At 51.2% G+C, this 19,348-nt stretch overlaps 1 protein-coding gene across 2 annotated transcripts; it reads right to left on the bottom strand.

Annotated features, from left to right (window-relative positions):
- Positions 1 to 2,089: 2,089 nt before the first annotated feature.
- Positions 2,090 to 8,119, bottom strand: LOC123035532 (hydroxysteroid 11-beta-dehydrogenase 1-like protein B). Of its 2 annotated transcripts, none has more exons than XM_044453853.1 (6): positions 8,042 to 8,119; positions 5,306 to 5,436; positions 4,558 to 4,669; positions 3,632 to 3,820; positions 2,520 to 2,663; positions 2,090 to 2,442 (listed from the first exon to the last, which is right to left on the bottom strand). In XM_044453853.1, exons 2-6 carry the CDS (start codon positions 5,432 to 5,434, stop codon positions 2,228 to 2,230), a joined length of 789 nt encoding a protein of 262 aa, XP_044309788.1. In that variant the 5' UTR covers positions 5,435 to 5,436; positions 8,042 to 8,119; the 3' UTR covers positions 2,090 to 2,227. The 2 variants fall into 2 exon arrangements, with proteins under 2 accessions (XP_044309788.1, XP_044309787.1); XM_044453852.1 differs by lacking the exon at positions 8,042 to 8,119 and adding an exon at positions 6,951 to 7,074.
- Positions 8,120 to 19,348: the final 11,229 nt, after the last annotated feature.

Raw genomic sequence — 19,348 nt, 5'->3', positions numbered from 1 at the left:
TTGCAAAGTTAAGAAGATCTGGGAAAGATTCTGGCTGCCCTCTGCCCTCCTGCTGGCTCTTGGTGTGTGTGTGGGGGGGGGGGCACATAAGTGGGCTGTGAGCTTGCCAGGGGGCTGTTGAATTCTACATATGTGCCTCATTGCATAGTTGGACCCCAAGGCTGAATCGGGGAGTTCCCAGGTCAAAGCCCTGGCCTCTCCCGGTGGCTGTGGAGAAGCCCTGTGTCAGCATCTGGGACACGGGCGGCAGACTAGCGGATGGGAGCGCCAGGACCCGGGCAAACAGGGTGCGGCACAAGGCTCAGTCCAGAAGTACAGCTGAGAATAGTCCATAGGTTGGAGACCCAAGAAGACGAGCCGAGGGAAACAGGGACCTTGAGAGCTGAGCCACTAGAGCAAGACAGGCGCGACTGGGGCAGAGCTGGAGTGACTGGGGCGATTGGAGCAAGACTGGAGAAATGGGCAGGACTGGAGCAAGGCCAGAGCAGTGCAGGAGCAAGGCAGGGTGACTGGAGCGAGGCTGGAGTAGCACTGGAGCAGAGCTCAGGCACACAGTGGCCAGAGCATGAAAAGTCAGAAAACCTTCATTGCTGAGGCAGCGTCTGAAGGCAGCCAGTGCTTATACAGCTCTTCCCCCAAGGTTCCCAGGTGCCACTCGTAAAGGCCCCGCCCCCCATAGCTGCAGTAGGTTGTGGGCCCAATCCTGCAACCACCAGGGCTGTTATTTAGGCCTTTGGCCCGCAGAGGGAGCCCTGATCTGCCTTGGATTCTGACACCCCCCCCCCCCCCCCGGCCGTGGCCCCAGCTGCAGTGTGCACCTCAGCACATGTTCACACTGTGGTCTGGAGCACACACTCCTCATTCCTCGCCTTGTGTGTTCCCTGACAAATGGTGCCCCTGCAGGAGTAGGAGGTGTGGGCTGCGGAATCATCAGTACACTGATGATACCCAGCTCTACCTCTCCTTTTCCACTAATCCAGGTGAGGCAGTGGCTGTGCTGAACCGGTGCCTGGCCGAGGTAATGGGCTGGATGAGGGCTAATAAACTGAAGCTCAACCCAGACAAGATGGAGATCCTGTTGGTTGGCGGATCGGGCTTCGGAGAGGGTGGAGTTGACCTGGTCCTGAATGGTGCAACACTCCCTCTTAGGGATAAGGTCCGCAGCTTAGGAGTACTCCTCGACCCGGAGCTTTCTTTGGAAGCTCAGGTGACAGCGGTGGCGAGGAGCGCCTTCCTTCAGCTTCGGCTGATTAATCAGCTGCGCCCCTACCTGGAGTTCGACTGCTTGGCGACGGTGACACACGCACTGGTGACTTCCCGCCTAGACTTCTGTAACGTGCTTTATGTGGGGCTTCCCCTGAAGACGGTCCAAGCACTTCAATTGGTGCAAAGTAGAGCTGCCAGGTTGCTGACAGGGACAGGGCTTTATGCTCACATGACTCCAGTCCTCCGTCAGCTTCACTGGCTGCCCATTGAAGCCCGGGCCCAATTCAAGGTGTTGATTATGACCTATAAAGCCCTACACGGCTTGGGTCTGGGCTACCTGAACGAGCACTTATGTCCGTATATGCCCGACCGCCCTTTGAGATCTGCGGTAGAGTCCCTTCTCCGGGAACCCTCCATGAAAGAAATTAGGAGAGTAAGTACTCGGAGGAGGGCTTTCTCTGCGGTGGCGCCCAACCTATGGAATTCACTCCCCAAAGAGGACCGCCTGGCACTGTCGTTACTGGTTTTTCGGCGCCAGGTAAAGACCTTTTTATTTAAACATCATTTTAATTGTTAAAATATATGATCTGGCCAGGGCAACTTCTTCTTCCTTCTCTTTTCTCCTCCTATATTATTTTACTTATTTTATACTGATAATTTTAATTTTATATTATTATGTTTGTAACTCAATGTTTTTTTTTGTATTTTTGTATTTAATGGTAATTTATTATGTGCTATTGTATTTCAATGTATTTTATTGTGTTGTAAGCCGCCCCGAGGCTTTGGCAAGGGGCGGCATAGACATGTTATAATAATAATAATAATAATAATAATAATAATAATAATAATAATAATAATAATAATAATAATAAATGTGACCTGATTGCCTACAAATCTATAGAGTTTTAATGAAATGAAAGTTTTGCACGCTTTGCCACTTTCCTTTGTGGCTAACTTGAGGAATGACTTTCAGTGCGGCACACCTTTTCTGGAACACCCAAGGTCACAGCACAAGCCCTTTTCAGAGGATTTTCTCCAGGAGGTATGCTTGGTTAAGGAATTGCTCCAAGAGCTCTGGCAGCCAGTCCCGGAGCAACAGGGGGGGCTTGGTGCTCCAGTAAGGATAGAAAACCTCCCGCTTTCGCAGCACGCCACCTCTCACGATCTCCCGGGCACAGTCTTCTTTCGGGCTTGCCTCTATATTGATTTTGCTCCCGATGAGCTTCAGAGCAGAATCTGTGGGAGAAGCGCAACCGGGATTAGCTTCCTCTGGGTGGGGTCAAGTGGGGCCAGGGGCCTTGGGCTGGGCTCACCTGTGTCGATGTACCCCAAGACGGCCACTGTGATGGGCAGGTCGACCCCCCGCAGCCGCAGCTCTGTGCGCAGGCTGCTGTAGAAGCCCTCCAGGGCGAACTTGGCTGCGGCGTACGCGGTGGAGAACGGGACAGGGATGCGGCCTGGGACAGAGAGCAGAACACTCAGCGTGGACGGCTGCAGAAGCTTGTGGGAACGAGTGTGACAATTTCATTTCTGAACAGTAAGGTCCACTTCCCAGGAAGACTGGAGGGTTGCCTTACTCGCTTTGCTACGGGATAGAACTTCCTCTGTTAAGGCTGCCTGGACCTGAGCTTGTAAACTAGCCTTCCTGAGCTGCAGATCCCATCATCCACAGAGGTTTCTAGCTAGGGCCTGTGGGAAACACAAGAGTGGATGCAATCCAGCAATTCAGATCTTACGACTCTGTGAACAGAGGCGAAGCTGAAACAAGAGTCTGCCCCACTTTCCCCAGCCTGGTGCCGCTGGCACTGGCCCTCAGCGAGGGCTCTCCTTGCAGGCTCAGGAAGGGGTTTTCCAGCCCTGCCTGGAGAGGCTGCTGGGGGCTGAACCCCACGGCTTCTGCACGCCATCTAAGGCTGAGCTGTGGTCCCTCTTCCATCTTCTGTGAGGCCGTGAACAAGATGCACCACAGGCCTAAGAAGCAAGCGGGTGCTTGCTTGCTTGCTGGAACTTTCATAGTGCCCAATGGCCAGAAGGCTCTCTGGGTAGCCAGTTTCCAAACAGTTTCTGCTTCCGATACTTCCCAACAAGTTAAATGTGGCAGGTTCCTACACAAAAGGTGCAGTCCCACAGATTGCCCAGAGCAAGCCCCTCGATGCTCAGGGTGACGTACATTCAGGCACAATTCACCTGAGAATAGAGCACAGTAGGACCACCCTCCCCAACCTGTTGCCCACCAAATGTTTCAGGACTTGATCATGTCTCCCTTTAGTGACCTTTCTCTAAGCAAAACTATGCCAGATGTCATATGCTCCATCCTGTAGATAATTTTCGCTGTCTTTTCTGCTTCTTTCCATAGCCCTTCCATACTAGCACTAAAAGCCTACTAGTCATCCAAACTGGCTCCTAAAAGGACTCCCTTGTCTACCAGCCATAGAAGACACGACAACAATGCTCCCATGAGCCTCTTGGAGAAGGTCCATTGCCGAAATCGTCAGCTGCACGTAGCTGAGGAAGTTTATGGTCATAGAGGTGATCACTAACTCCATGTCTTCTTTGAAAGGATGAAACACAGCATTTCCTCCCATGTGGTTCAGCACGAGCATGTCAAGACCCCCTGGAAGTGAAGAGGGCCGTTTCAGCGAGTTGCATCCAGACGCAGGTGAACATGACCCCAGCGTCCCGCCTGGATGCTCCGGTGCCTGCAAGGAGGGTCAGCTTGGCCCTGCAAACGCGTGAGAGGTGTTCCACGGGCGCTCCCCTGCCTGCGCACAACGGGACCCCTCCAGATTGCAACCCTGCGTGCTTGCACACAGAGCACTTAAGCGGCCGCCCTTATGAGAGCCGGGAGCACGCAGGGTTGTGGTCTGGGGGGGTGCAAGGTGCTGCACAGCTGCCTTGCCCCCTGCTGCCGGCTCCCTGCTTCTGAGTGCCTCCTGAGGGCCCTTGCTGGCCCCCTTGAGGCTCGGGCGCGGGGCCTCCTGGAGCCATGGCTGCCCTCTGATGCACAGCGAGGTTGCCGCAGCTTGCGCTGGACAGGAGGTGAAGTGGGGTGGACCTGCCATCTCTGGCCACTCCAGGGGAGCCGGAGGCCGCCCTGCTCTCGGCCTTCCCGTCCTCACTTGCAGGCCTGCCTTGTTCTCACCCTGGGCCTTCCATGCTCCAACCGCCAAGGCTGAGCTGGCCACATGACTCAGCTGTGCCTGGCCGCACCGCGCTCCGGGGTGAGCAGGGGCCGGCCAGGCTCGGGGCCGCCAGTCCAATGCTACCCCCGTTCTCTAGCTTCCCCTGGTCGGCCAGGCCTGCGCCACCGCGGCTGCCTCGTCGGCAGGAGGCGTCAGCACGCGTCTTTACCAAAGGCGGCCTTGGCTTCTCCCACAACCTTCTGGGCAGAGGTCAGGTTCTTCATATCTGACACAGCGTATGCAGCAGAGCTTGCCCCCAGCTCCAGGCACTTCTGAACCACCTGGAGGGCACAGGAGGGAGGGGGGAATCAGAGGTTTTAAATTGCTGTGCCCCACTTTGAGGGCTTTTCAGCAGACAGGGTGGCATTGAATGGTTCGTAACAGATAAATAAGCCTGTATCCCAGAGGGCAGCTCCGTTTTGCTGCTCAGGACCACACACGCTTCCTGCAAGGCACCCCGCAACTCCCATCCTTTCCAGTATTGCTTAAAAAACCCTATTTCAGTGCTGACATGGTTGAGTTCCCAGGGTCCAAGCCCAGGCATTGAACAGCAAAGCACCCAGAACCTGGCAGGACAGATCCCACCCACCCAGCTTCCCCTTCAACTGGATTTTTCCTGTCTTTGCTTATGCTGGAACAGAGTCTGCAAACGAGGGGATCGTGGTCTCACCAGGGCCTGCAGAAGGGAAGGGGGCAGGGAGGGCACCATCTGCTCTTGGCACTGGGCACCCTGCTGCACCCAGCCAGTGCAACAGCTGGCACAGGAACCCCTGGTCCGGGACAGGAGCCCTGGGAAACACTCCCGGGGGCCAAGGCACGACCAGCAGGGAGACACATGGATCTGGAGAGGCTGGGTGTCCAGTTAGCCACGGGAGATGGACTGTGAGTGGGCGAGCGGTGGAGGCCTCCCAGCTTACCTGCCGGAGTTGCTCCTCCCTCCTGGCCGTCACCATCACATGGGCCCCCATCCGCGCAAACTCATAGGCCATTTGCTCCCCGATCCCTGTGCTGGAGCCCGTCACCAGGACACGTTTGCCTCGCATCATCTCTGCAGGGGGGAAAGAGGCAGTCGAGCGACTTGCTGCCTCCGCACTCCTGGGGGCCCTTATGAGCTGGGGTTCCCTCATTCAGGGGAGGGGGGTGACAACAGAGAGCATGGTTGACTTTGGGCAGTGGGCCAGGGCTGAATCCCCACATGACCAGGAAGCTCCCAAGAATGCTCCCCGGCTGAGTGAGAAATCTGCCAGGGCTGCTGGAGTCGTTCTGGTTCTGCCATACCAACGTTATCGATTAACCAAAGGCAAAAATTGGAGCTTGACCCGTCGGTCTGCAGTGCCAGTTTACACAAAGGCGCGGTCCTCTGGAGAGGCAAGGGTGGCCTTCCCCAACCTGGGCCCCTCTGGATGTTTAGCACTGAAAATCAGCCTTGCTGGCTGGGGATGAAGGGAGCTGCAGGGCAAAGCCTCTGACAGCACCAGGTTGGGGAAGGCTGGGCAAGGGGACAATCCTGTGGAGCAAAGCAGAGAAGGAGGGAGAAATGGGGACAGTGGGAAATGAGCGGTGAACAGGAGGCAGTGACACCCAGTGCTGCAGGTGCAGCAGGGAAATGTGCCGACAGCCTCCTCAGTAATGCCCTGCGCGGCGATCTTGCCTTGTGGCCCAAAGCTGTCCTGCAAGGCCCAGATCCCCCAGGTCCCCAGCCCAACACGTGCCCCGCCAGCCCACCCCACACGGTAAGGGACCTGAAAATGCCAAACTGCAGCTGCTCTGAGTTGTTGTTTGCCAGGTTTGGCACAGCTGTCCGCTTCTTACCAATGAGGAAATAGAGGAAAGTAAAGAAGATAAAAGCTAACTGGGCACATCTGCATGACACACTAACTCCCTGGCCCCACAAGTGACCCACAGTGCATCCAACATATGAGTTGCCCCCATTTCCTTCATGAATGCAAACCTTTTTCTGCCTGCTGTGGCTTTTCCCACCCTCCTTTCCGCCCCCCCCCAAAAGTGTCTTTACAACCTCCAAGTTGATAGTCCCTTCAAAGTGCCCAAGCAGGCGTCTGTCCCTGTCTTATATCCCAACTCGAACCATCATAACCCCATCGTAAAAGGAAGCCTGAATCCTGACAGCTAACTTGTAAAAGTTGCAACTCTGCTCAAAGGGATGGCGCATGCATTTCCATCCTCCTGATCAGCTATTTTTGGGAACAGGTGGGAAAGACACGGGATGAGAGAAGTCTGCTGCAGCCAGAACTAATCAGAGGATCTTGCCTTGAAGGGGCTGATCTGCCAGCCACTCACTTTGGCGCAGAATTCCCTCCTGATCTGCTTTCTCTTGGCAGCCCCTTTTTGACAGCTGTCAGGAGAACGAAAAGCGAAATTCTCTTTGCAGCCTCTTTGGCTTAATGTACAAGGGGGGCAGGGTTGCCAGGCTGCCCATTTCAGTCCTTACAACTGGACACTTGCAAAGTCCAGTGATTCTTAAGGGAAAATGTGTAAATGGCTTCTGTTTAAAACATAATTTCTCAAGGTCACTGTCCGGAAGAGGAGAGCTGCCCACCTTACCTGCTGAGAAGGTCTCTTGGCTGTAGAAATAATAAGCGCACAGGGCCACGAGAAGCGGGCCGAGGATCCTGAGCATGCCCATGGCCACTCCGGCATGTCAGGAAGCCCGGCTGGTACTTGCTGCTCTTGAGCAGCTCAGATAAGCGCACGACTTTCTGCCCAGACGACAAGGAGCATGTGGCCTGCCTCCCAATCAGCCGGATGGGAGGTGGCACTTCTCTGTGGCTCCCGTCGAGCCTTTCCCAACCACAGAGACCTTTGTCTGGCAGAAACCTCCTCCAGCCTGGCCAGTCCAGCACGCCCAGCAGATGAGCTGCCCCCTTTCCTTCCCTCCTCTTTCACGCACGAGAACAAAATCCATTGTGGGCACGCCTCACCTTGCTGCTAGACTGCAGCAGGGGAGGTTGCCTTCCAGATGCATTCAGTCTGCTTCCAGATGCATTCAGACTTCAGTATTCATCAGTCCCAGCTGGGCTGGCTGGAAATAATGGGAACTATGGCATAAAAGGTCTGCGGTGCACCTGGCTGAAAATAGCTGATATTGCAAGACAAGCGAATCTGCAGTGGATTCCCTGAAACGCAGGACGAGCCATGGCTTAGCTTCATGAGGTGAACGTGCAGCCCTTTCTGAGGAAGTGTGCTGGGTGCAGGTGACATGCCTACCTGCTGTGGCTGTGTGAACCCAGTTGGTCTGTTCCAGCGACAGTCCATGGTTGAACAACAACCTGCACTCAGCTCGAGTGCGGTTATCAATTCTTCCAAGTCCAGGCAATGTGCAAAACATCCACTTTGCACTCCCTCGGCTGCCAAGAGGACATCCTGGAGGTCATGAGCGACTGCGAGGAGGGCTGCCACTGCCTCTGGAGGATCGCAGCCCTGCCAGACCAAGGACTGGGCCCCACACCTCGTCCCTTCAGTTCAGCAGCACCTCCCCCCCCTTAGGCCCGCAGATGCCCCAGCCCTGACTTAACTCAAGGTCTCTCTACTGGTTAATAACCAGCCCCTTTGGGCCCCATCAATGCATGTATGACTTTGGGATTTCCCCACCATCCCCGCCATTGCACGCCATTTACACTCATCCTCGCTCTCACCTCGCCCGCACTCTGGTGCGCCAGCGACCTCCGCACGCACAGACTGCGGGGAAGTGCAGTCCCCGTGGGGAGACTACAGTCCCCACAATCCGCCTGGCGCGCTCTCGGCTGCGGGCCACGTCCTCCGGAGGCCCGCCAGCGGCAGCTCCGCTCGCCGTTGGCCGCTGCTGGAGCACCTGCGGCGGCGCTATTGCGGAGGCAGGTTTGCGCGCAGGAGCGCGCGGGATCCAGCGAGCTGCGCCACGGGCTGCCTGCTTCCTCTGTTCCAGCGGAAGCGCGAAGGAGCCTGAGGAGCGGCGGGCGCAGCGCGGCAGATGGGGCGATCTTCCCGCGGCTCCCTCTCCGCCTCGCGGCGGGGCTTGGTCCGGCGGACGCGTGGGCGGGAGTGCAGCCCCCACAATCGTCCCAGCACTCTCGGCTGCGGGCGCGCGCGGTTGCGGGGCCCGCCTGCCCTACCCGCCTCGCCTGGACTACAGCACCCGTCATCCCCGGCTGGTGTGAGTCGCAGCCCAACGCTTAGGGAGGCCCCGGAGGGGAGGGCTGACGTTCACGCCCTGCACGCCTGCAGTGCTTCCTCTCGGGGTTTCCGATTGGCGAACAGGCGGCCTGTTCCCCCGCCCCCACAACGAGACGACCCCAAAAATGCCGAACTGAGCCTGAGAGGGAGCCAATCGGAGGATGGGCTGTGGAAGAGGCTCCAGAGAGCGGCAGCGCCAAATGCTGCTGCTGCGCCCATTGAGCCAAAGGGCGCCCAGATTCCTCATAGACCCCCCCCCCACAATTATCCCCAGTCATGAAAATTTTAATGTATTGCATTTCCTAACTTTCTCTCTTATTTCATTATACATATACAAATCATTTCTGTGTATGTCAATCGATTTATACTTTTTGTTAGCCAAATTCCCAAATATTTAAAACTGGAAGAGCAGAAGTTTAAGCTAGGCATTGTTTTAATCTCCTCTTGTTCTGATATAGGGATATTTATGCATAATAATGTAAATATTTGATTATTAATTTTTAACCCCATGTAACCATTAAAATTTTCTAGTAATTGTTTTATTGTATTAATTAAATTTAGTTTGATTAACTTCTATTTAATTTTAATAATATTTTAATGATTTAATTATTATATGCCCTATGCTTTTTACTGGATCCTTCAAAAACAAAAACCTATCATCTTCATAAAGGTTAATTTCGTGCCACTTGTTCCTAATTGTAACGCCTATAATATTATCCTTATTCCTTATGCTAATGGTTCCATGAGCACAGCAATACTAAAGGAGACAAGGGGTCTCCAGTCCCTTGGTGTAACGCCAATATTTCTGACTCTAATTCATTAATCAATACTTTAGCAAATGCTTCTTCATATAGGCTTTTGAGAATTTTAATAAATCCCTTGCCAAATTCATTTTCTCCTTCAGTTAAAACAAATAGAGCCATTCCACACGATCAAAGGCTTGAAGTACATCCAATGAGAGCATTGCTATTTGTGGTTTCTCCTCAGCTGCCATATATTTAATGTTTAGTGCTCTTTGCATCAGCTGTTTGTCGGGCTGGCATCAAGCCGTACAGATCTGTGTGGGTATAATTCACTAGGAATCTGTTCAATCTTTGAGTCAAAATGGAAGAAGACAAATTTGACCCTGGTTTTGTAATGTAATTGGTCTGTTTGCTAAGGGAAGGTCTTTCCCTTGCTTTGGTGTAACTATTCTTCTAGATAATTTACAAGATTCTGGTATTTTCCTCCAACTAATATTGAGTTACACAATTTTGGCAAGTGTATGGATACACCCTCCTCCCAAATTTTGTAATAATGAACACTAGTGATGTAGCCTTTTCTGAGTCTCAGAATAGCTGTTCTGATCTCCACTACTGTTATTGGGGAGTCAAGCTGTTGTTTATGCTCTTCAGATATTGGTATATTGGTAATACATCCACAAATTCTTTTATATTTCTCTCTCAATTCTGTTTTATATAATTCCTAATAGCAGCTCCTCTTTAAGCACCTCATGGCTGCATATGTTTTAATGTGTCTCGTGCTTCCAATTCTTTCAGTCCCCGTAAGTTGTATAAAGGTTTTCTTTCAACCCATTTTCTTATGTTCTTCTCTCAGTCTCTTAACTTTAAGTTATTCTTGGTCTCTGTTTCTCTCTTTTTTAACCTAGCTCCCTCTCCTATCAAATACCCTCTGAAGAATGCTTGTCAAGCATCCCATAAAAGAGCAGGCTCTATTTGCTCTTTCTCATTAGTCTCATAAAAAACAATTTCTCTTGGGGGTTTTTAAGTGTACTTGAACGTAACTTCCAAATGTTAGGTTTATTCTCAAGGATTGTAGTAGACCATGTTATGCCAGTCTGTTTCAGTTGGTGGCAAAGGCAAGCTGGTCAGAAGTTGCTGAGGAGCAGAGGCTGCCGGGAGGAGAAGTGTCAGAGCCAGAAGACACCTGTGGGTGGCTGGCGGGCCTTTGCGGAGAGGAAGTTCCCAGGAACGGTTGGCAACCCAGGTCTGTGATGCAGCAGCAGTCGAAAAGCGGTCAAATTAGGTCTCTTGGGAGGCAGTGGGGGAGGGATCACCGAGAGCCCCCTCCAAAATAAGTTGGGGTGCTTCGGGCCCCCAAGCTCCCCCTCCATGACAGCCTCAGGTAATCTCATTGTTAGCAGTGGAATCCCTTTGTGGTAACTTGGAGTGGGTAAAAATGTGTAGGCAAGGTTCTCCAGACATTTCATGTATTAGGCCTCTATCCCACTGTTTCCCGATGGACTCAAAATGGCTTCCATCATTAATCTTCTCACCACAACAAAAACCCTGTGAGGTGGGCTGGAGAGTCACCCAGTTGGCCCCATGGTCGAGTGGGAACTAGAACCTGGATCACCGGAGTCCCAGTCCTGCGCTCTTAAGCACTACACCACATTGGCACTGAGTTTTGGCAAGTGAGCAGTATAACCCTATATTAAAATACCAACCAACCAAGCCAATAATAAGGGTACCACAGGAGTACAGAGTTTAGTATTTTTCTGTAAATGAATAAGAAGGCACATGGTTCTATTAGAAATAAATTAATATTTATTTTATTGTATCAAAATTGGGACTGCAGGTGGCGCAGTGGTTTAAAACCGCTGTGCTACTGGGCTGGTTGATCAAAAGGTCGCCGGTTCGAATCTGCATAACGGAGTGAGTTCTCGTTGCTCCATCCCAGCTCCTGCCAACCTTGCAGTTCGAAAGCATGCAAATGCAAGTAGATAAAAAGGTACCACTTCGGTGGGCAGGTAACAGTGTTCCGTGCACTTCGGTGTTTAGTCATGCCGGCCATGTGACCACGGAGACTGTCTGTGGACAAACGCTGACTCCCTCGGCTACGAAACGGAGATGAGCACCACCCCCTAGAGTCAGGCATGACTGGACTTCATGTCAAGGGGAAACCTTTACCTTTATCAAAATATAATATTTTATTCTTGTTCGCAGTCTTCAGCTGTGCTGGCTGCCAGAATGTTTCCACACACTTCAGCCAGACCTCAGGCCAGAGTTAGGCTTCCATCCAACACCGTCCTTGCAGGGCTGGACTTCCCTTTCCCTGTTGCTGCTGCCTCCTCTGCAAGTGCTTTCCAGCCGGCCAGTGGGGCTGATGGAATTCCCCAGGGCATCTCATGGAGAGCTTCTCAGTGGCATCTCCTCCTGTGCGTCTCCTCTTCCACGCTTTGCTCTTCGTTCACCTTTCTGGATTTTGCTCAGGACCAGCAGTTGGCAACAATTGCTAAGCATTCACATCCACAGGTGAGCTCAGCTCCTGAGAGGGCTTGACCTTCCAAAGGATGGCTGCAGTCTGAGCCTGGCCTCATAACTCCTGGCTTTTATCAGGGGTCGGTTTATGACCCGCGAGGACAGGCAGTTTTGTGAGGGTGCAGGGAGTTGGAGGGAGCCAGCCTGCTTGCACTATGACATGAAGGTCCTGATCCCCATTGGACCAACTGGGGGATGCCAGGCCAAATCCTTTGATTGACCATATATATCCATGGTTATCAGTGACTGCTGCCCAGAGCATTTGCCGGAAAATTTCTGTGGCTTTAAGCCTGCTCCTATGTGCTAACATTTGTATTGCTGCAAGGTTTTATTTTGGGCTTGGATATTTTTATTTTTACTATTTTTACTGTGGATATTTTTACTGTGGTTTTAAGCTTCCGTGTTACACTGCATCTATTTAACCTTATGGCTTTCATCATTGTGAACTTTCGCAAAAGCTTTTGGGGAAGTAGAAACACAATGGATAGAGAGTCATGGAAAAATAAAAGTCTCCTCCTCTTCCACCTAAGCTCAGGCTGATGTCTGAATTTAAAACTTGTCAACAGCTTCTCAAGCATACACCATCCATAGGATCCTCCCCAGTTCAGAGAAGGAGCATGTTGCATATTAGGAGTGGGTTTTTACAGAGAAACTGCAACTCCTGTAGGAAGGATAATGACAGCTACAGAAGCAAAACTTAGGAGGAACCAGTGTGACCTTCAAGCATACACACAGCCAACTTGTTCTTTTAAAAAATGGAAATATTCATTAAAGCGCAAAGACAGCAGCCTAACTCTTCTAAACATGCCTAGGATCTGCAACATCTTTTTTTTTACACTATATCCTTTTTTAAAAATTGACAATGCTTAACAATAATAAAAAATACAATCATCTTACAGCATGTACATTTTCTATTTAACAATAACTATTTACATCTCCATTCCAAGTCTATTCCACAAATTGATACTCACAAATATATAAACTGACTTATTAAACAGCAGTAAGGATTATTAACTTTCTTGAACAGGTTTTTCTGCACAGCTCATCATTTCTGGCCATTCTAAACACATTCCAACCATAAAAAAATCTCACCAGGACACCTCCTTTTTTGAACCCTAACCCTGCCCTGGTGCACACCCCTAACCCTAACATAGGGCTAAAGTTCCATAGAAAATATCGTGATACTGAAAAAGACTTCCGTGAGTCACTTTTTTGCACAATTCATAATTTCTGCCCATCCTAAACACATTCCAACCAGCAAAATCTTACCAGGACACCTCCTTTTTCGAACCCTACCCCTACCCTGGTGCACACCCCTAACTATAATAGAGGTTGAAAGTTCCATTGAAAAAGGCCAATTTTGAAAAAGCCTTCTTGAGTAGGTTTTTCTGTACAGCTCATCATTTCTGCCAATTCTAAACACATTCCAAACATCAAGACCTTACCAGGACACCTCATTTTTCTAACCATAACCCTACCCTGGTGAACAGCCCTAACCATAATAGGGGTTGAAACTTCCATTGAAAAGGGGGGATATTGAAAAAACCCTTCCTTGAGTAGCTTTTTTTCTGTACAGCTCATCATTTCTGCCCATTCTAAAGACAATGCAACCATCAAAATCTTAGCAGAACACCACGTTTTTCTAAACCCAACCCTAATTTGGTGCACACACCTAACCCTAATATAGGGGTAAAGTTCCATAGAAAATTGCGTGCTTTTGAAACAGACTTCCTTGAGTAGGTTTTTCTGCACAGCCTATCATTTCTGCCCATTGCAAACATATTGCAACCATCAAAATCTTTCCAGGACACCTCATTTTTCTTACCCAAACTCTACCTTGGATGAGACCACTAACCCTACCCTGGTGCACAGCCCCAACCCTAATAAAGGTTAAAAGTTCCATTGAAAAGGGGCAATTTTGAAAAAGCCTTCCTTGAGTAGGATTTTCTGCACGACTCATCATTTCTGCCCATTCTAAACACACTCTAACAATCAAAATCTTACCAGGACACCTCATGTTTTGAATTGGAACCCTATTCTGGTGCAAACCCCTAACCCTAGTAGAGGGGTAAATTTCCACTGGAAATGGGGCAATTTTGAAAAAGCCTTCCTTGAGTAGATTTTTCTGCACAGCCCATCATTTCTGCCCATTGTAAACATATTGCAACCATGGTGCACAACCCTAAGCCTAATAGAGGATGAAAGCCCTTGAAAAGGAGCAACTTGTGTTTAGAATGGGTAGAAATGATGGGCTGTGCAGGAAAATCTTGCTAGCCCTGCTGACTGCTCTGGCAGCCCTCTGGGAATCCTTTCCTGGAATCCAGCGGGATCAACCTCGCGCATGCACGCCCCCTTCTTTCCAAGCAGCAATAAGTAATGTCTGAACCAGTCTTAGGCCATGCTTGTGCAGAAGCGAAGTGCTTTGGTCTCCATCCTTGACACACAAGGAAGTGAGCTGCACTGAATACAGTGGGATTTACGTGCAGGTCAACAGGCACACGGTAATCTGGGCAGCTTGCACAGCAGAGAAGAGCCCCTTTCAGACCTGCTTGGGGAAAATTTGATACATATAAATGTTTTTAAAGTATTCTTTGTTTATGATTCTTTAGAAAGGGATTTTACCTGGCATTTCCACGCTCAAGGAGTGCCTGAGGATCCCAGCTCCATAAGGAAGCCCTACACTCAACTAACTGGCCATGCTTTTCACTTTCTTTGTCGGGATGCTCTAAATCAGCTTTCCCAGCATGCTTGCTTGGGGATGCTAGATGTTGCAATCCATCACAGCTGGATGGGGCCTGGTTGGGGAAGGCTCCTTAACATCTACTACTTCGATAGACAAGAATGATGAAAATACTTCCTTAAAGGGAAAAACATGGAAAGGCAAATTGTGTCAGTGCAAATGGCAGATAGCAGCTGGTGCAGCCCACCCTCCCATTCAGATTGGGACCACCGGGAGTGGGGACGGATACCTTGATGCATGCCAATTTGGGGTCATCATCTACATCAAAACAGCCCTCTGTGGCTTGTTACGCCATGTTATGTGAACCTGGGGACGACAGGTTATGCGAGGATTAAACAACCTGTGCATAAGCCTGGAACAGAGCATACATAACCCTCAAATGCGCCACAGTCCCCAGGTTTGCGTGACACAGCAAGCTGTGGCCAGGCATTGAATATTCCCCACGGTCAGGCACACACACGCATGTCGCAGCCCACTGTGGCTCAGCTGCTGAGCGTGGTTTGGGCAAACCAGCCAAATGCCTGAGAACCTCCTAGTCTTCCCTGCTATTGGCAGCCGTAGAGCACGTGTCCATTGGCCGGTGTTCCACAGTCCTCCACGATGTACAGGAAAAAACTGCAGGTGAGCTGAGAAGGCTGCTCCAAGTCCAGTGCTCGGGCTTTGCAAGTCAGCTTCTGGAGGGGGTCGTAGCCCAGTGGGCAGAGCCCCATCCTTGATCCCTGTGGCATCTCCTGTAGGGCTGAAAAGGCATCCGCTTGCACTCCAGAGGGCCGTTGCTGCCGGTCCCTGGGATCCATACTGGCTCAGCACAGCAAGGCTAGCTTCTGATTTTCCTTGACGTCTGCACAGTTTTCCATCCCATCCAGTGCTGCAACGCTTGGTGGCTTTTCTTTGGAAACCATTCTCCTTTCCGAAACTCGGTGTTGTTCCCACATTGGTGCAGATCCGCTTCCCAATGTACTCACAGTAAATTGGTGCAAATTTAGTATGTGCACCAGAGGAAACTCAGCAGGCACTTCTGAGTTTTGTTGAACTCATGGAGAAATCACACGTGTAACTTTGGGGACTGATAGGACTTGCCCTGCTGCAGCCTCGCAAAAGCATCTGCCCCTTTTCCACAGCCAGCAGTCTCTCTCCCTGCCCCCATCACAAAAACACTTCCCAAGGCGGTCAGCTGCTGCCAGCAGAGCCCTACCAGATCTCCAGACAGCAGAGCCACGATTCCTGATTTGGCGGCTTCCCTGTCTAGATCCAGCTTGCACCACCTCCCAGAAGGAGAGAAGACACGGCTTTTCTTCTGCTCCTCCCTGTGTTCCAGTCCGGACCCTGTGGCTTCCCAGAAGCCTTCCTCTCATGTCTCCCTGCCACTGCTCCTTAGGTGGTCCCCTGGCTTCTGTGACTGGCTTCTGGTCCCGTCCCCCCGACACACACACTTTGAGCTGGCCAAGACTCTTCTCCCAAGGCTTAGTTCCCAGCTGAAAGACAGTTAAGCTACACGGTTCTGATACATTTTGGTTGTTCGGCCCTGCCCATTCTGCTCTTGGCTCTTTCCTTTCCACGTGTGGCAGCATTCGGAGGAGCTTGTGGGACCCCTTCCAGTGCCAGGGGTCCATGCTATAAAGAAGGGCTCTTCACCCCAGCTGTGGGTTCTGGAAAAGTGGCAGTAGATGCCAGCTCACATTTGAAACATGATTGTCACCTGCCTGCACAGGCATCCAAGGGAATAATGGATGGATTCCCAGAAACAGGATCACAGTCTCACAGTGCAGGTTCCTGGGAATGGATTCCTGCTGAAACTTCTAAAAGGGGCCATGGAAAGGCTGTGGAGGGAGTTGTTGCCACTAAGCTCCATCAGAGAGCCCGTAGCATTTGTGCAAGGAGAAGGGAACACAGCTCCGGGGCCGCACAGCATTCTTGTCGCTACTGAGAGTGCCCCCATCTTTTGCAAAATGGCCTCAGGGGGCCTGCCCAACTAGCAAGCAGCGAATGGGAAGAGACTGGAAGAAAGCAGAGCAGCCGCTGTGGTGCAATGCCCTCCAGGTGTATGGCCAGGGTCAGCTGGTGCTGTAGCCTAAGACTTCTGGAGGCCTCCAGATTGTGGCAGGCTGCAGGAATCAAACTGGTTTAAGGTGCCTGTTGTCTTGGCTGGGAGCACGTCTGCCAGACCTTATGAATCTTCTCATCAAGGAGCCCTTGCAGGTTCTTTTCCAGAATTCAGTCTGGAACTCTCTAAGCCAGCCTTGTAGTGGAGCTTTCTCATCCCTGAGGTGTCCTCACAGCACTGGGTCAAAGGCACTATGGAAAGTATGCAGAACATGTGCCTCTTGCTGACTTCCCCCCCTTTTTATGATCCCTTCAGTTTGTTCCTTGTGAAGATAAAAGTGTTTCATCCAAAGACTGCTCGGAATGGAATGGAGCATGGAGATTAGCTGGTCAGAGGACTGAAATAAAGAGATTAAAAGGGAACTTGGGTTTTCCAAGCTATCTAATGGTCAATGAGAAAAATAAAGCCATTGAAATTACCTTTAGATGAGGTAGATAAAGAATGATTTCTTTGAAGAGAGGAACCCAGGCCTGTCTCCCTGCCATCCAAGATGCTCTGATTTTTGTTACAACAGAGGAAAGATGTGATGACACCAAATCAGGAATTAAAAAGATGAGGCCTCAGAGATACACAAATGGCCATGTGATTGGAGGGCTATAGCTCTTCCTCATGGGCAAGTTGGATCCACTTTTCCAAAGAGAAGCTCAGCACATGTTCTGCTCACTGTCAGACTGTGTGGAAAATATTTTTAACTTTTATTTCTTTAAATTGGAATTGCCTTCAAGGGCATTATAGTATTGGTGCTCCTCCACAGTTTTTGATGCCATCAACAAGGTGTCCTTCTGGGCCAGCCGTCTGACGCCGGGAGCGAGGCGCACTGCCTTGCAGTGATTCCACTCCAACTTGGAAAGCAGGCGGCAGGAGGTGGGGCTGGGGGGACCATCTGGTTCCTCAGGGGACACCTTGCCCCGATGTCATTCTACATCTGCATGAAATCGCTGAGTGGGGTCATCAGGGGGTTTGGAGCATGTTGCCCTCAATATGCTGATGACACACAGTTCTACTTCTCCTTTTCCTCTTCAGCAGATGAGGCTTAGAATGTACTAAAATGGCACCTCGCTGAGACAGTAGACTAGATGGAGGCTAACAAACTGAAGCTCAGTCTTGAGTAGACGGAGACATTCTCAACGGGTGGTTTCTCTAAGGGACGTCAACCTGTTCTAGAAGGGTTGCTCTCCCCTTGAAGGGGCAGGCTTTTGATGCTGTTCCCCGACCATCTTTCTCACTGTAGGTTCAGGTGGCATCAGTGGCTTGGAGTGCTGTCTAGCAGCTTCAGTTGGTGTTTCAGCCATGGCCATATCCAGACAGTGATAGCTCGCTATTGATCTTCTGTGATCTGGAAATCTTGAAGCTAGATTACTGCAATGCATTCTGTGTGGGGCTGCCCTTGAAGACAGTTCAGAAGCAGTAGCTGGTGCAGAAAAGAGGGAACAAATGATCTGAAAGTATAACATTTCTGGCCTGCTTGCATACGCTGTCTAGATGCTTGCAAGCCCAATTCACAGTGCTCATCTTGACCTATAAAGCCCTTCACACACTGGAAAGGTCAGCCTGGCACTTGGGATCCCCAGTATGGCTGTGCCCAACCCCTTTCCAATGGTTACTCATCAGTGGTTGGCTTCAGGTCCATTCCCCCCCCCCCCCCCCGCTGCCCATTTGCAAAGGTTGAAATGCCTCCCCAGAGGCTCAGGTACTGGGAGTAAGAACTAGAGTCTGCCAGCAGTTTTTGGATGCTGGCCTTGCCCCTTGCCCTTGGCTGTGCCTACCCCCCAAAGGCACCTCCCAGGCAGCCTCCCCAAAACTGCATTTGGCCCTCTGCCTGAATGAGGTTGTTACCCCGATTCAGGTAATGCCAGCCATGCAACGACATTGTGGAGTCTCCCTTTCTCTGCTTTGCTGAAAATCTCCTCAGGCTGCTAAGCTAGAACGGTGCTGTTTAGGGACAAGTTGAGCAAGGCTCTCTGCTTGGTTGGGGAATGCGTCTCTGGCAGAGCCGCTTCCCGAGAGAAAAGTGGCCGTTGCAAGAGGGCGAGAAAGAACGAACTGTGCCGAGAAATCTTCCGGAGTTCGACATTTTGAAAATCCCTACTGGGACAGGGTTATTTCAGCCTTATTTTAGGGTTGGAAAAGGCCCAGCTTAGGGTTAGGGTTTGAAAAAGACCCTTCCCAGCATGGTTAAAATGCTTGCAGTGTGCTCAGGAGGGCGAGAAAGAACGAGCTGTGCCGAAAAATCTCCAGGATGTGGACATTTTGAAAATCATTACTGGGACAAGGATATTTCAGCCTGATTTAGTTTTAGGAAAATGCCCAGCTTAGGGTTAGGGTTGGAGAAAGGACGCTTCCTAGCATGGTTAAAATACTGCAGCGTGTTCAGGATGGGGAGAAATCTCAGCCCCAGCCAGCATGGTCGACGGTCAGGGGTGATCACGGCAGTTGCAGCCCAAGCACCTTCCGCGACGGGACAGTACGAAAGCGAGACCACGAACGCCGGGCCCGCTGAGCCGCAGGCCGAAGCGCGGCCAGCGACCCCTAGAGGCCACGTGCCGCGCTTACGGGCTGGGCAGCGGCTCCGCCCTCCCAGGGCTCAGGAAGAGGCCGGCCCGTGGTGGGCGCCGCGGGGAAGAGCCGCGTCGGAAAGCGGATATGCGAGTGCGCGGCGCTGCGGCTTTTCGCAACTCTTTAGGAA

This window comes from Varanus komodoensis, unplaced genomic scaffold (genome assembly GCF_004798865.1).
Source record: "Varanus komodoensis strain SLA01 unplaced genomic scaffold, ASM479886v1 scaffold7_1, whole genome shotgun sequence".
Classification (NCBI taxonomy): Eukaryota; Metazoa; Chordata; class Lepidosauria; order Squamata; family Varanidae; genus Varanus; species Varanus komodoensis.
The sequence above is the reverse complement of the archived record's forward strand: the minus strand, read 5'-3'. Positions and strand labels throughout refer to the sequence as shown.